This window comes from Canis aureus, chromosome 9 (genome assembly GCF_053574225.1).
Source record: "Canis aureus isolate CA01 chromosome 9, VMU_Caureus_v.1.0, whole genome shotgun sequence".
In the NCBI taxonomy this organism is placed as follows: domain Eukaryota; kingdom Metazoa; phylum Chordata; class Mammalia; order Carnivora; family Canidae; genus Canis; species Canis aureus.
The window spans coordinates 53,331,094-53,348,345 of NC_135619.1; the positions used below are offsets into that span (position 1 = coordinate 53,331,094).

The 17,252-nt window shown below is 42.8% G+C and overlaps 1 protein-coding gene across 11 annotated transcripts in view; it reads left to right on the plus strand.

The window, feature by feature from the left end:
• The window catches only part of TMEM63C (transmembrane protein 63C), a 131,011-nt gene that overhangs the window by 44,457 nt on the left and 69,302 nt on the right, over nucleotides 1-17,252 (plus strand). For 2 of the 11 annotated variants that reach the window (XR_013386572.1, XM_077910124.1), the window contains exon 1: nucleotides 16,806-17,055. The exons of 6 other annotated variants lie outside the window; for them this stretch is intronic. Coding sequence is in view for 1 of the 5 variants with exons in the window: in XM_077910124.1 (XP_077766250.1) it covers nucleotides 16,807-17,055 (249 nt within the window). In the remaining 4 variants the exon portion in view is untranslated. Of the gene's footprint in view, nucleotides 1-10,194; nucleotides 10,349-11,428; nucleotides 11,587-16,805; nucleotides 17,056-17,252 lie in introns of those variants that run through there. 3 more of the 11 variants (XM_077910133.1, XM_077910127.1, XM_077910131.1) reach the window with 3 other exon arrangements.

Here is a 17,252-nt window from a genome sequence, read left to right on the forward strand (position 1 = left end):
GCAGGGGGTCCAGTCCTCCATCACAGGCACCCCACTCTGGGAGTAAGTAGTCTCTAGCCACCGTCCAGCACCCCCAGAAAGTGGAAGGGAAACCAGAGCACACCTGCCCTAGCCTGGGGTCATTCGACCTATGCAGTCACAGGGAGCCCCAGGACCAGAAGTGCCCCATGCTTGGCCAATGCTCTGCCGTCTTGAAATTCTTCACAATTTTTGAACAAGGAGCCACTCATTGTCATTTTTCACGGGCCCTGAAAATCAGGGTAGCTGGTCCCACCCAGGACTGAGCACTCTGACCATCCCTATCCATCAGTAGGACGGAGGGACAAGCTGGTAGAAAGGAGGGAGAAGTGGAGGTGCTGGTTGGAGTAGCAGGGCTGGTTCTGGAGCCTTCAAATGCCTCAGGGAATGACACACGTGGTAGTGCTTTCCACCTCTCTTGGTAGTGAGGAACTCCCTACCACCCTGTTACTCCCCGCACTCCCACCTTTGGGCTCCAGTCAGCATCTCCCAGGCAATGGGACCTGAAGGAATCAACATCCTGTTAGGGACACAAACATCCTTCCACATCAAACACACTATCCAAATCAGGAATTGAACAGAATCAGATTCATTGCTTTTTTTTTTTTTTTTACAACAGTGAAATCATGTTGTATATATTGTTTTATAACCTGCTTTTTTCACTTAACAACATGTTATAAATATGGAGAAAACCTTCATCTACAACCTAATTTTCAGCATTTGTTTTAGTTAAATAATTGCCATAAAACAAACCACCAAAAACCCAGTGGCTTAGATCAACCATGATTTATTGTTTCTCATTATTCTGCAGGTTGCCCAGGCAGTCCTCCTGGCCATCTGCAAGAAACACAGAATCTAGAGAGAAAAACTGTTCTAGTGTTAGCTGAGCCACTCCCTGCTTGGGTGACCTTGGCCGTATTATTGAACCTCAGATTCCTCATCCATAAAGTGTTATAGATGAGAACAGTGATATCTCTCTTACCTGAGATATGTCAAAGATCAGATGATAACTATAATAATAGAATCTATCATGTAGGGTCGTCATGAGGATGAAACAAGTCACATAGCTCAAGTCTAACAAATGTTAGCTACCACTGTGTGCCTTGGCTAGGTTAGTGAGGGAAATACCCGGGCAGGGAGGGAGCTGGTTCTCCAGCTCATCAGACTGTGAGACACAGAAGGAAGATTTCCTCAGGGACCAGAAGCATTTGAAAGGATGCAGGGAACAGAGCTAGGAATATTAAGCCTTGCCCAGCCAAAGAGGAAATGAAATCTAGGGAGAGTCCTGTCGCTACTGCATAAAGGCACATGTTAGCCATATTTTCCCACACACTAATAATGTGTTGGTAATAAAGTCAGGAGTAAAATATACTAGAAAGCAGGTAGTACTAGCCTCGAGGCATCAGACTCAACAAATGACCCATGGGTGCCTACCGCCTCTGTCAGAGATCATGGGAGCCCCTCCAGCTGCTTCAGGAAACAGAGAGAAGAGGCAGAGAACAAGGATGCATCTCTGAAGGACAGGAGAAACAGTGCCAGGGAACCAAAATCTAGATGCATATGTTTTTTTTTTTTTTAATTTTATTTATTTACTCATGAGAGACACAGAGAGAGGTGGAGAGAGAGCCAGAGATATAGGCAGAAGCAGGCTTTATGCAAGGAGCCCTATGTGGGACTTGATCCCAGGATTCTGGAATCACGCCCAACCACTGAGCTACCCAGGCACCCCTAGATGCATATGTTTTCTATGACCAATATCTTAATTCAATGTTTTCATTATACTTTCAGAGATTAAAAAAATTTTTTTGAAGATTTTATTTATTTGAGAGAGAGCCCGAGCACCTGAGCAGGAGGGGGAGGGGCAGATAGACTCCCTGCTGAGCAGAGAGCCCTCAGGTCAGGTTCAATCCCAGGACCCTGAGATACTGACCTGAGCCACAGACAGATGCTTAACCGACTGAGCCACCCACGCACCCGTCAGAGAGTTTAACATGTAGAGATTCATGTCCTTGTAGTCTTTTAAAATTGGTGATATTTGAAACAAAAAGATATAAGATATAAAGAACGGCAGAGCAAAAAACTCATTACCCACTTAAGAAGCAAAGCATGTCACTACAGTTAAATATTCCCTGGTATACTTCCCATCACCTTTCCCTACCTTCTCGTGGAGGTGACCACTATTCTGAATGCTGATTATGTCCTTGCACTCTTTCATTTTTCAAATGCACAAATAAGTCTGATGGAAAGAATAAGTTGCTTTATAAAGATTTAAGTTCCAGTTAAAGTCTTGGGGCTCTCCCACAGGCTTGGATATCTTCTAAAGAAGCTGCAGAAGGAGCAGAGAGAAACTCTCTGAAAAAGGAACAGTTTCAGTAAACTGTGACAATATTAACCGGAATAATATATATGTAATTAGACTCTGAGGGGTGGGCAGAAACATATTTGAAAACATAATGGCTGAAAAATTTCCAAATTTGAAGAAAAACATAAGCCCACAGATTCAAAAAGCTAAATCAATGCCAAGCACAAAGAGAATCACACCAAGGCACATCATTTTTAAATTGCTGAAAATCGATGATAAAAAAGATTTTTTTAGGGGTGCCTGGGTGGCTCAGGTGGTTAGTTCAGGTCATGATCTCAGGGTCCTGGGATGGAGTCTCACATCGGGCTTCCTATTCAGTGGTGAGTCTGCTTCTCCCTCTCCCTCTACCCCCACCCCACTTGTGCATTCTCTCGCTTGCTCTATCTCAAATAAATAAATACTATCTTTTTTATTTTTTTTAAGATTTTATTTATTTATTCATGAGAGACACAGAGAGAGAGGCAGAGACACAGGCAGAGGGAGAAGCAGGCTCCATGCAGGGAGCCCAATGTGGGACTCGATCCTGGGACCCCAGGATCACCACCTGAGCCAAAGGCAGATGCTCAACCACTGAGCTACCCAGGCACCCCTAAGATCTTTGTTAAATTTTTTATTCATTTTTTAAAAAGATTTTATTTATTTATTCATGAGAGACACACAGAGAGAGAGAGAGATCGAGAGAGAGAGAGAGAGGCAGAGACACAGGCAGAGGGAGAAGCAGGCTCCATGCAGGGAGTCCGACGTCCATCCCGGGTCTCCAGGATCAGGCCCTGGGCTGAAGGCAGCGCTAAACTGCTGAGCCACCAGGCTGCCCCCTAAGATCTTTTTTTTAAAAAAAGATTTTTTAAGGGGCTGGAGAGGGGAGGACATTATATATACAAAGGAAAATATAAAAATAATTTCTGACTTTTCATCAGAAATAATACATGTCAGAAGACTATGGAATTAAGTCTTTAAAATTGAATTGAATTGAACAAAAGACTGTCAACCTAGAAGTCTGTATCCAGTGATAAAACTGAGGGAATTCATCATTGGCAGGCATGTTGAAGGCTTGAGAGAAATGATTCCAGGCAGAGAAACTCAAATCCTCACAAAGAAGTAAATGGAAAGAAGTAAATATCAGACCTGGTAAAAGTAAGAGTTGTTTCCCCCCTCATTAAAAAATTTCTGTAAAAGAAAAATAAGAGTTTATCTAAAGCAAAAATAATGACATGTACTATATATAGAGTTACAACGTATGTAGAAGTAAAATGTATGACAAAAGCCCACAAAGGAAGAGAGAAGAAGAAAAAGAGCTACAGTGTTATAAGTTTCTGGTGTAATCTGTGAAGGCATATAATATTATTTGGAGGTAGACTGTGTTCTACCTGCATTAAAGCTGCATCTTGTGCATATTGTGAACTTTAGAGAAGCCACTAAAAAAAAAAAAAGAGAAGAATAACTAATAAGCCAACAGAAATAAAATGGACCCTTAAAAAATACTCAGTCCAAAAGAAGTCAGGAAAGGAGGAAAAAAACCTCAAAGAACTAATGGTATGAATAGAAAAAAATACCAAGATAGCAGACTTAAACCCAACCACACAGACAATTATATTAAAAGTAAATGGACTATATGGAGGAACTTTGAAAATATTATACTAGATGAAAGAAGCCAGTTTTAAAAGACCACATATGACTCCATTGATATGAAATGTCCAGAGTAGGTACATCTATGAATATAGAAAATAATTGAGTAGTTCTAGGGTTGGTGGAAGGATAGGGTAGAGGAATGGACATGACTGCTAATCGACATGAGGTTTCTTTTTGGCATGACAGAAATGTTCTAAAATCAGACTGTGGTGACTATACAACTCTGTGAATATACTAAAAACAGGAATTGTACACTTTTTATTTTTTTAATTTTTAAAAAGTAATTATTTGAAAGAGAGAGAGAGCACGAGTTGGGGGAGAGACAGAGGGTGAGGGAGAAGCAGACTCCCCACTGAGTGCAAAGCCCTCACGCAGGGCTCAATCCCAGGACTGGAGATCATGACCTGAGCGGAAGGCAGATGCTTAAACACTGAGTCACCCAAGCACCTCAAATTGTACACTTTTTAAATTAATTTATTATTAATGTTATTTTTAATATTTTATTTATTTATTCATGAGAGACAGAGAGAGAGAGGCAGAGACTCTCTCCATCCCATCCTCATCCTTCAGAGATACAGAAGGAGAAGCAGGCTCCATGCAGGAAGCCCCATGTGAGACTCCATCCCAGGACCCTAAGATCATGACCCAAGCCAAAGGCAGATGCTCAACCGCTGAGCCACCCAGGCATCCCTCAAATTGTACACTTTTAAAAAATTTAAGTAAAGTCGACATATAATGGTACATTCATTCCAGGTGTACAACAGTGATCCAACAAGTCTATTCGTTATGCTATGCTCACAAGTGTAGCTACCTGTCCCCCATACAGCATCATTCCAGTACCACTGACTATCTTCCCAGTGCTATACCTTCTATTCCCATGACTTATTCATTCCATAACTGGAAGCCTGTATCTCTCACTCCCCTTTACCCATTTTGCTCATCTTCCCACCCATTTCCCATCTGGCAATCATCAGTGTGTTCTCTCTATTTACAGGTCTGTTTCTGCTTTTTGTTTGTTTGTTCATTCATTTGTTTTATTTTTTTAGTTTTTACATAAAAGTGGGATCACATTTGTCTTTTCCTGTGTGACATTTCTTTTTTTTTTTTAATTTTTTTGTGTAACTTATTTCATTTAGCATCATGCCCTTAAGCTTCAACCAATTTGTTGCAAATGGCAGGATTTCCTCATTTTTTAAAAAAGATTTTATTTATTTATTCATGAGAGACAGAGAGAGAGAGAGAGAGAGAGGGGCAGAGACACAGGCAGAGGGAGAAGCAGGCTCCATGCAGGGAGCCTGACATGGAACTTGACCCAGGGTCTCTCCAAGATCACACCCTGGGCTGAAGGCGGCACTAAACCGCTGGGCCACCAGGGCTGCCCGATTTCCTCATTTTTACATCTGAATAATATTCCAGTGTGTGTGTGTGTGTGTGTGTGTGTGTGCACGCCACAACTTCTTTATCCATTCATCTATCAATGGACACTTAAGGTTGTTTCCATGTCTTAGTTATGGTAAACAATGCTGCTACAAACATTGGGGTGCAGATATCTTTTCAAGTTAGTGTTTTAATTTCCTTTTGATGTATTCCCAGAAATGGAATTGCAAGATCATATAGTAGTTCTATTTTTAATTGTTTTGAGGATCCTCCATACTATTTTCCATAATAATCCTATGAACAATGTACAAGGGTTTCCTTTTCTGTTGAAAGTTTTTTGATTACTGATTCAATCTCTTGTTACTGGTCAGTTCATATTTTCTACTTCCTGAATCAGTTTTGATAGATTGTGTGTAGGAATTTATCCATTTCACTTAAATTGCCTAGTTTGTTGGCATACATCTGTCCACAATATTCTCTTATAATTCTTTTTATTTTTTGTAGGGCCAGTTATAATGTCCCCACAGTTTTTTTTTTTTCCCCACAGTTTTTTTTTATTAAAAATTTTTTAAATTTGAGTTTTCTCTCTCTCTCTCTCTGTTCAGTCTAGCGAAAGACTTGTCAATTTTGTTGATTTTTTTTGAGCACCAATTTTTGGTTTTGTTGATTCCTTGTTGTTTTTCTACTTTCTATCATTTATCTCCACCCCAATCTTTATTGTTTCCTTCTTTCTACTTTCTTTTTTTATTTTATTTTATTTTTTTTAATTTTTATTAATTATTTATGATAGTCACAGAGAGAGAGAGAGAGGCAGAGACACAGGCAGAGGGAGAAGCAGGCTCCATGCACCAGGAGCCCGACGTGGGATTCGATCCTGAGTCTCCAGGATCGCGCCCTGGGCCAAAGGCAGGCGCCAAACCGCTGCGCCACCCAGGGATCCCTCTACTTTCTTTTTTTAAAAGATTTTATTTATTCATGAGATACACAGAGAGAGAGAGAGGCAGAGACACAGGCAGAGGGAGAAGCAGGCTCCATGCAGGTAGCCTGACGTGGGACTCAATCCTAGGACTCTCCAGTCATGCCCTGGGCCAAAGGCAGGTGCCAAACCGCTGAGCCACCCAGCCATCCCATCCTTCTTTCTACTTTCTTAAGTTCACTCTTAAGTTGGAAGTACAGGTTATTGGTTAGAGATCTTTGTTCTTTTTTAGTGGAAGCATTTACATGTATAAATCACATGTATAGATTTCCCTCTGAGCACTGTTTTCACCATATCTTGTCAATTGTAGAAGTTGTATTTTCATTTTTATTCATCTTAAAATATTTTTTTTAATTTTTTTTAATTTTTATTTATTTATGATAGTCACAGAGAGAGAGAGAGGCGCAGAGACACAGGCAGAGGGAGAAGCAGGCTCCATGCACCGGGAGCCCGATGTGGGATTCGATCCTGGGTCTCCAGGATCGCGCCCTGGGCCAAAGGCAGGCGCCAAACCGCTACGCCACCCAGGGATCCCTTAAAATATTTTTTATTTCCCTTGAGATTTCTTATTTGAATGTTGAACGTTGGTTATTAAAGAGTGTATTGTTTAATTTCCATATTTTTTAGTTTTACAGATTTCTTTCTGTTTTCTAATTTTATTCCACTGTGGTCAGAGAACATGTTTTGCATAAGCCTCAATCTTTTTAAACTTACTGAGACTTGTTTTGTGGCTTAACTTATGGTCTACACTGGAGAATGTTGCATGTGCACTTGAGAAGAATGTGCATTCTGCTGTTGTTGGGTGGAGAATTCCATAGCTGTCTCTTAGGTCTAGTTCATTCACGGTGTTGTTCGAGTCTACCATATCCTTGCTGATCTGTATCTAGTTGTATCCATTATCAAAATTGGTATTATTATTATCAAACTGTTTATTTCCCCCAATCTTGTCAGTTTTTGCTTCATATATTTTGGGGAGTCTGTTGCTAGGCACATATATGTTTACAGTTTTTATACCTCCTTGGTAGAGTGACCTTTTTATGTAGTTATTATTATATATTTTATATAGTGTTTCTATGATTATATAATGTCATTCTTTGTCTCTGTAACAATTTTGTCTTATAGTCTATTTTTTTAATATTAGTTGGCCACTCCAGCTCTCTTTCATTACTGTTTACATGAAATGTCTTTTTTTTATCCTTTTAATTTGAACATACTTGTGTTTTTTTAATCTACATTGAGTCTCTTGTGAGCTTATACTTGGATATTTATTTTTATTTTTATTTTTTAAAAAATATTTTATTTATTTATTCATGAGAGACACACAGAGAAAGGCAGAGATACAGGCAGAGAAAGAAGCAGACTTTCTGGAGGGAGCCTGATGCAGGACTCGATCCCAGGACCCCAGAATCTTGACCTGAGACAAAGGCAGATGCTCAACCACTGAGCCACCCAGGCATCCCTGGATATATATATATATTTTTTAAAGAGGATTTGGGTTTTTTTTTTTTTATGATAGTCACAGAGAGAGAGAGAGAGAGGCAGAGACACAGGCAGAGGGAGAAGCAGGCTCCATGCACCGGGAGCCCAACGTGGGATTCGATCCCGGGTCTCCAGGATCGCACCCAGGGCCAAAGGCAGGCGCTAAACCGCTGTGCCACCCAGGGATCCCTGGATATTTCTTTTTGATTCGTTCTTCCAGTATATGCCTTTTGATTGAAGAGTTTAATTCATTTATGTTTGAAATAACTATTGAAAAGGTAGGACATACTTCTGTCACTTTGTTATTTATTTTCTGTATGCCTTATGCTATTTTTGTTTATTTTCTCCAACACAACATTTTTTGTGTTAAATACTTATTTTCTAGTGTATCATTTTAATTTCTTTGTCATTTTTATTACTACATATTTTTAAATTATTTTCTTAGTGGTTGCTCTGGGGATTACAGTTAGCATCTTAATTTATAACAATCTAGTTCAGATTAGTTTCAATAATATACAAAAAGCTTTGCCCTTATATAGCTCTGTACCTACCCTTATGTTGCTGTTGTCACAAATTACATCTTTGTACATTGTATGCTTGTTCACATAGATGTATAATATTTTGTTTTATCCAGTTTTCTTTTAAATCATATAGGAAAGAAAGGAGCTACAAACCAATAATATGTTAATACTGACTTTTTTATTTACCTATACAGTTACCTCTACCAGTGTCTTTTGTTTCTTCATGAAATCAAATTACTGTCTACTGTCCTTCCATTTCAACCTGAAGGATTCCCTTTAGCATTTCTCAAATGCGGGTTTCCTAGTAGTAAACTATATCGGTTTTTGTTTATCTGGAAATGTCTTAAATTCTTTTTCATTCTTTTTTAAAAAGATTTATTCAGAGACAGAGAGACTGAGCATGAGTAGGGGGGAGGAGAAAAGGGAGAAGGAGAGAGAGAATCTCCAGCAGACTCCTTACTGAGCACAGAGCCTGACATGGTGTTGATTCTATGACCCTGAGATCATGACCTGAGCCCAAACCAAGAGTTGGATGCTCAACTCACTGAGCCACCCAGGCACCCCTCTCCTTCATTCTTGATCATTTTTCTGGGTAGACAATCTATTGATTGATGGTTCTTTTCATTCAGCACTGTGCTTATGATATCCCATGGCCTTCTGGCCTCTATGTTTTCCAACAATAAATCAGTGAGTAATCTTCTCAAGTGTTCCTTGTACATGATGTGTTGCTTCTCTTCTGCTGGTTTAAAGATTGTCTTTCAACAGTTTAATTATAATGTGCCTTGGTGTTGATCTCTATGAGTTCATCCTATCTGTACTCAATTGAGTTTCTTGGATGTATAGATTGTTTGTTTGAGAAACAAACAATTTGAGAAGTATGGCTCCATTATTCCTTCAAATATTCTTTCTGCCCCCACCCTCTTTCTTCTGGCTCTCCTGTTATGCACATATTGGTATTCTTGTGTCCTACAGGTCCCTTAGGATGTATCTATTCCTTTTCCTTTTCTTTTTTAAAGATTTTTTTAAAAAGATTTTATTTATTTATTCATGAGAGATGGGGGTGGGGGGGGGCAGAGACACAGGTAGAGGGAGAAGCAGGCTTCACGCAAGGAGCCCAATGTGGGTGGGACTTGATCCCAGGACCCTGGGATCACAACCTGAGCCAAAGGCAGATGCTCAACCATTGAGCCACTCAGGTGCCCTATTCATTTTTCTTTATTCTTTTTTTTCTTTATTCTACCCAGACTGGATAATCTCAGTTGACCTATCTTTAGGTTTGCTGATTCTTCTTTTTTTTTTTTTTTTTTGCTGATTCTTCTTTTGTCCGTTCAGTTCTGCTGTTGAGCCTTTCTGGTGAATTTTTCATTTCAGTTATTGTACTTTTCAGCTCCAGAATTTCTATTTGGCTCTTTTTTATAATTTCTATCTCTATTTGGTGAGACACCATTCTCATGGTTTCCTTTAATTCTTTGAGCATATTTTAACTGGTTGACTTAAAATATTTTCAAGGAAGTCCAATGCCTGGGCTTCTTCAGCACAATTTCTATTAATCACCTCTTTTCTTGTATATGAGCCACACTTTTTTGTTTCTTTTTATGCCTAATAATTTTTTGTTGAACACTAGACATTTCGAATATTATAACGTGGCAACTCTGGGAATTACAGTCTTTCTCTCTCCAGGGCTTGTCGTTGCTGCTTGTTGTCGAAATTATTCTGCTTAATGTCTTTCCTGAAATAATTTTGCAAAATCTATGTTTTTTTGTTATATATGTGGCCACTGAAGTCTCTATTCCATTAAATTTGTAGTCAGCTACTGATTTGAGTGAGATTTATTTAAACATTTGGAACAACAACAGAAAAAAACATCTCCTAGTCTTTGAAGATGGACTCTTGTGTTGGGGCAGTCCTTCAAAATTCAGCCAAGTAGTTTACACTCTGCCCTACCTGTTACTTTCTGCTTGCACAGAAACAGAAGATCAGCCAAAGGTGAGAGTTTAGTGTATACCATACAGCAATAATAAGGAATAAACTACAACTGTATGCTAAAATATGGATGAATTTTAAAAATATGTTGAGTAAGAGAAGCCCAATGTAAAGTATGTACAGATTCTGGTTCCGTTAATGTTCGCTTAAAAAAAAAAAAAAAACAGACCAAACCTAACTATACTGATTGCAGATGGTGAAGGGGTAAAGAAAAGGAAGACAGGATTACCACTAAGGGCAGGACAGGTTATCTCTGGATAGAGGTCTGATGGAGGAGGAAGGAGTGTGATTGGGAACCAACACAGGGTGGTGATAATATCCTATTTCTTGACTTGGGTAGTGGTTACACAAAGTTGTGTAAAACACAAAGTTGCTTTATGATTATTCATTATAGTGCTCATTTATATTATTTATATATACATTTTTGTATGTGTATGTATTTTATGATATTAATAAAGAGTATAAAACAACAACAAAAAGGTCTCATTACCAAAACAGATGCCAATTCCTAGTGGAACGGATATAACAGTTGATTTTAAGAACCTGGCAATGAAGAGGGGATCCTCTCTCTAAAGCCCAGAAAATATCCAATAGGAAACCCATGTTTCTGCCTTGTGAGGATCCATCTGGTGGGGTGGGGAGGCTTTAGCGTTAATGAAATATCAACAGGAAGACTCAAGTATTCTTTTTCTTTTAAAGATTTTATTTATTTATTCATGAGAGACAGAGAGAGAGAGGCAGAGACACAGGCAGAGGGAGAAGCAGGCTCCACGCATGGAATCCAATGTGGGACTCAATCCTGGGAATCCGGGATCAGGCCCTGGGCCAAAGGCAAATGCTCAACCTTTGAGCCACCCAGGCATTCCAAGACTCAAGTGTTCTTATCAGCCTAATTCTGCAGGGCATCAGCCAGACTCAAGACAGAATTGAGGTGAAACTGCATAGGCTTCAAATACTCAGATCTGTCTCATCATGTTCAAGGTTGTCTCAATTCTGGTTGGGAAAACCCTCCCTTCACATGCCTCCACAGAGTTCCAGCACAACAGAGGTGCTTCCTTTGTGATGTCATCAGCATCTGCCGCTGACCTGGCCCACCAGAAGTTTCTAATATTGATCATTGGTAGTGGCTGTTGTTGGTGGATGCGAGTGACCTCCCACCAGTCATGAATTTCCCTTCTTCCCAGACAGAAGTACTAGTAAAAGAGGCTACTAGCTAAAAGCATCTACCTGGTGGAACACTGGTGAGTGGGGCTCTAGCCTGAGGTCAGGATAATTGGGGGGCAGGGAGGCTAGCCTGTGCCAGCAGAGGGGAGGCTCAGAATTCTCTGCCATTCTCTGCCTGGCTTCTCCACTCTGGCCCCATCAACCTGAGGAACGTCAGCTTCCAATGAGGGATCAGTGCTATGTTTCTGGATTGAAACCTGAGGGCTTGTTCTTTCTTGAAATCTACAACTTCATGTCTGGTTAGATGGAAGGCACTGGAAAAATAATTTTCCACCTCAATACATTGCTCCCTTACCTTCTGCACAGGAAATCAAATTCCCTTCTGTTCAGAAAAGCAGATCAGAGTGTGTGACAGAAACCCAAGTTCCAAAAAATGGATTCACATTCTTGGAGAGCTTTGGTTTGGCTCTTGGGAGGCAGCAGATACCCTAGAGTATCTGGATTGTCAAAGTGTGAATAGTGATGTGGTTTTGCCTTAAAAATACTGTCCCTGTTAGTGGCATGAGTTTATATTTATATGGGTCGTATAGCAAAATCTGTGAAGTCTCTTGCTCATCACCTCTGGACCACAGCCACCTTCCCTTCTTTGCTTATTCCCTAGCAGTCTTATCCAGCACCAGCAGTCTTGACCCAGCACCAGGTCTGGGGTGATAGAGACTCTAGTGTAGCTCTCCTGCCTTGAAACCTAAAACCAGTGGAATCAAACAAATGAAAAATAGGCAGTGAGCACATCTATCTCACTAGAAAGGTCTCCTACCTTTTCCCTGTCATTTTGAGTTTTCCTGAACATCTCATCTGGGCAGCATACAAAGGCCATGAACAGTTGCATAGGTTGTATACAGTTGTGTTTGTTTTTTGCAATTTCATTCAGTTCTGCAATGATCATCCATGTGTGTGTAGGTGTTTATGAGCTCAGGGGAATGTTTCTGATGAGATGATTTCTAGACAACAATGGGGAGGTACCAGGGCCACCGTGGGCCCATAACACTCTTGTGAGGGCTATGTCCTTGTCCTCTCCACTGGAATGGTTGAGACCTCAGGCAATTTCACTGATCAATAATGGATCAGTGAAATCAGTGAGACCGTGCTAAGCTCTGGGATCTCACCTCCAGTGCCATTCAGAAGTATTTATTGAGTCAGGGCATTGCTCTAGATAATAGGATTTAAAAGAAAAAGGGGCTATAATCTGACCTATAATATAGTAGGGGAGAAGGTAAATATCAATGAACCAAAATCTCTGCTATCTGACTCTTGAAGTATAATTTTGGATGGCTGAGTTTTCTGGGTGCTGAAGGTCTCTACCCTTAAATGTATATGTTTTATTTTATGTTAACCATTGTTGATCAGAAATACTTTCCAAATAGAACACTGCTTTCATTTTAAAAGAAAACATTTGGTCAGAATTAAACTTCCTTAATGATTCAGCATATTTCCAACATTACCCTGTAATGTCCCCAATCTTTTTGGAATGACCCAGAACGAAATGACTTCTGGCTTTGTTTCCTAGTTGTCCTATCTTCTTTTGCTCTGGACTTTTGCTTATTTCATTGTGCTTGCTTATTTATGAGTCCTTTTTTCTTCCAATGTGCTCCTGCTCATCTTCTGTGGGCTTTACAATCAGGAAACTAGGTTTATCAGTTAGGCTTCTGGTTCAGCTGTTGTCACAGAAACCAAGGTGGTCAGCAGCAGTCTAAGTGGTCTTCCCCTCCAGGTCATTATGAACCACAGGTTCCTAATGTCTTGGTGACTGGGCAACCCGAGGGTATTGTCCATGTCAGCTTCATCAATGCTGCTTCCCACCTCACCCCTTTGCCCCTGGTCCAGTCTGCACAGGGGTAAAGAGGAAGTGGGGAGCAGGCAGCAAGCAGCTTCCTCTTAAGAATGGGGCCAAGAAATGAAGCATCGCTTCCACTCACATCCCATTGGCTAGAACTTGGTAGCTGCAACTGGCTGCAAGGGAGGCTGGGAAATGTAGTCTCTGGCAAGGTAGCCAGGCATCCAGGTTTTAATCTTTGTTGGAAGCTCTACTGCTACAAAGGAAGTGGGAAGGGGACACCTGGGTGGCTCAGCGGTTGAGCATCTGCTTTTGGCTCAGGGTGTGATCCCGGGATCAAATCCCACATCGGGCTCCCTGCGTGGAGCCTGCTTCTCCCTCTGTCTCTGCCTCTCTCATGAATAAATAGATAAAATCTTTTAAAAATAAAAAATAAAAAGGAAGTGGGAAGGAAAGGATATAAGGGGACCCTTGGCAGTCTCTGCCTCACTGGGTGTGTTGAAATGACATGTAGAGTAAATGTAGGTCGGCTCTCATTGAAGATACGAGGTACTCTTCTGCGGAAAAGCACCCGATTTTGACAGTTTGACAGTACCATCTGCTGGATTGCTCAGAAACCTTTGGTTTCTTTGCTGTTGTTCTGGATTATGTTCCACTGGAGGTTGACGAAAGAGTCATAAAGATAGTAGCATAGCAGTCATTGTCTTTCATAGAGCTCCCACCTCAATCCACATAAGAGCATGAAAAAATGTTCTCAGCACCTACAAGCTGAAAGCACCTTTCCTTCAAAAGCCTCCCAGGTCCACAAAGCCTCAGCTATTCATTTCTTTTCCTTGAGCATCTTCTACCAGTTTCACACTCATCCAGGTGGTTGGTGTTCAGTTGGTTAGGACACTGGGGTCATCTCTTCGATTGTATCACTGGACGGGTTCTCATTCTTCCTCTTCTGTATCTCCCTTTATTTTATTTTTTAAAATATTTTTATTTTTTTTATTTTTTTAAAATTTTTATTTATTTATGATAGTCACAGAGAGAGAGAGAGAGAGAGGCAGAGACACAGGCAGAGGGAGAAGCAGGCTCCATACAGGGAGCCCGACATGGGATTCGATCCCAGGTCTCCAGGATCGCGCCCTGGACCAAAGGCAGGCGCTAAACCGCTGCGCCACCCAGGGATCCCTTTAAAATATTTTTAAATTGGAGTTCAATTTGTCGTGTCTCCCTTTAGTGTACATCCTGGATGCCTACCAGGTCTTGTTTCTAGGAGTGGGAGTGGGTTTGGGTGTAGGCTTATTAGTCTTCCTTTGCTTCTGCTCAAAAACTTTCCATGGCTCACTTGGGCCTACTAAGTCAAGTCCAAACTTCTTAGCCTTGTCTTTGAGGTCTTTGAAGACCTGCTTCCACCTTTCCATTCTGGCCTCACCTCCCACCAGAGGGCATGTCCATGGGTCAGGATTATCTAGGGAGGCAGGCTGCACAGGTTCTGTGTGGATGGCACCTTGGAAAAGGGGATGGAGAGCTGCTGAAACCAGCTCTTGATCTGGGTTCGAATACTTACAACTCAGTCTCCTCCCAGGATAGTCAGTCCGGGATGCCTGGGAATTTCAGTGTAGGGTCTTCCCACCATTTTATCTAGGTTTTTCCGGGAAGGGACATTAACAATGACCTGCATCTTCTGTATGTGAAAAACTGAGTTAAGTACCTTACATGCATTTTATATTCCTAGCCACTCTACGAGGTAGGTACTATTATAAGACCCCTTCCGTTTGTGTCAGGGCGCCTGTTTTACAGATGATGAAGTTAATCCCAGCATGGTTAAGTAACTTGTACGAGGTCACAGAGCTATTAAGAGACAACGTTCAGATCTGAACCAAGGTTCAACTGGGTCTGAAGACCATGTTCTTCCCACTTAACGCAGGGCCTTTCTAAGGAGCAGCTGTTAGCTCCATTACACAAGATCCTCAGTCCCTCCACCCTAGTTCTGTAATGAGGAAATAGAGAAAAGAGAGGAGCAGCCGCAAGCTGCTTCTGTGCAGACTTTTCTCTCTCCTGCCAGTACTGTAACAATGGCAACAACCACTCATATCCACTGAGCATCTACTTTGTATACAATATTTCAGTTCATCCCCACCCTCCAAAGTTATTATTATTTCTCTCATTTTACACATGCAAAGAGTGACTTTCATATAGGTTAAGCCCCATATTTAGATGGCCCAGCTGGGATTCGAATCCAGGCAGCTAGAATTCTTAAATGATGCTCTTGCATTTATCTGGTCCGCTCTTTGTTCCCGCCAGCCCTTATTATAGAAGAGAGTAACAAATGTTAGGCCAGAGATGCCTTAGACTCTCACTAGCCCAGCCCCCTCAGGATTACAGATGAGGGGAAAACAAGTCAGATCAAGTGAGTTACCCAAGATTACACAGCACAGCTGTGCCTGGGCTGAAACCCAGACCCCGATGCCCCTTGGACACTGGGAGGTAATGTCCCAAAGCCCTTCCTATCCCATGAATGAAAAAAATCAATGAATGAATGGGGGCAGTGAGGGAGGGAATGGACAGATATTGCTGGAATCTGTCTAGTGGCTCACTTTGGGTCCAAGGGGTGGCTGGATCAGAAGAACCAAGGAGTGAGGTGGGGAGTAGATGCATGGCAGCGAGGGACATAACAAAGGCGCCAGCCTGAGAGAGGGCTTTGTGCAGCTGGTTAGGGGGAAGCAATCCATGAAAGCACAGCTCCCTTCCCTGCAGTATTGCATGACCTTGTACTCAGCTGCTTCCTCTTGGGTCTTCTCACCTTATTGCTAACAACTCCTAATGATCAGTATGTCACCCTTATAAAACTGTATACAGTCCCTTTCAGAGATTGTTCGGCAGCTCTCTTCACCCATTAGCTATTGTACAGGATAATGTCTATTAAATAGACGTGCCTGGGCCTCTGCCTGGGAAAGTGAGAACGACATTCACCACCACCCCCTTACTCTGCATACTGATCCTTGGGGGTTCAAACATTGAAACACTGGTACCTGCTGCCAGGGCTCAAAGCAGTTATTTCTAGCAGAATAGCCAGGACTTTGATGAATTTGGAGACATGCAGCGGACTGTGGCCCTCACAAACTGGAAATGACCCAGCCCACTCCTTCGGGCCTCCCAGGCAGGGCTGTGGCCAATTTGTAGATCTCTTCTCTGCTGGGGGGTATCAGCCCCTGGGCTCCAGGAGCGGGTCCCAGGGCGGGCCAGAACCCTGCTACCTTTGTGTGGTTGCGCATCTTTTCTTGCTTTGGTTGGCACTGGGGGTGGAGGGGTGGGGGTGGGTTGGTTTGGAAGGAGGACAAGCCTCAGAGGAGAGTTTGGGGTGGGGGGGTGCGGTGGGGGGGTGGCCAGAGAGCAGCAAGACAGCCGCCGAGGCCCAGGGCATCGCGGAGCCGGCGCCCTTTCTGCAAGGGACCCGCAGCCTGGTGCGTTCGGGATGGGAATTTGCAGACGGTTCCTGGTAGCGACGGGGTCTCTGAGGCGGAGCCCGGGCCTCCGTCGGGGCTCCTCGGGCCCGGGGCCCCGGTGGGTCAGAGCAGCCTTGGGGCGGAGCAAGGTTGGCTCAGCCGGGGCGGAGCCGGGACGCCGCTCCCGCGGTGCTGCAGCGCGGAATTTGCTGACAGTCCCTTGCCAGGTGGGGCCGGCTCGAGCAGCCGCGGGAGGGCCGCGGGAGGGCCGCTCGCAGGTAGGCGCGTGGCCGGAGCCCCCCGCCTGGGGCTGGGCCGTCACGCCCGGGCGCAGGTGGGGAGGGCGCGCGGCGGAGCAGCCGGGGCGCGCCGGCGGGGAGGGGCGCAGGACGGGGGGGGGGCGGCTCTCGGCTCCCGGGCCCGGCGGAGGGGTGGGGGCGGGGGCGGGGGCACTGCGCCGGGCTCCGGGAGCGCT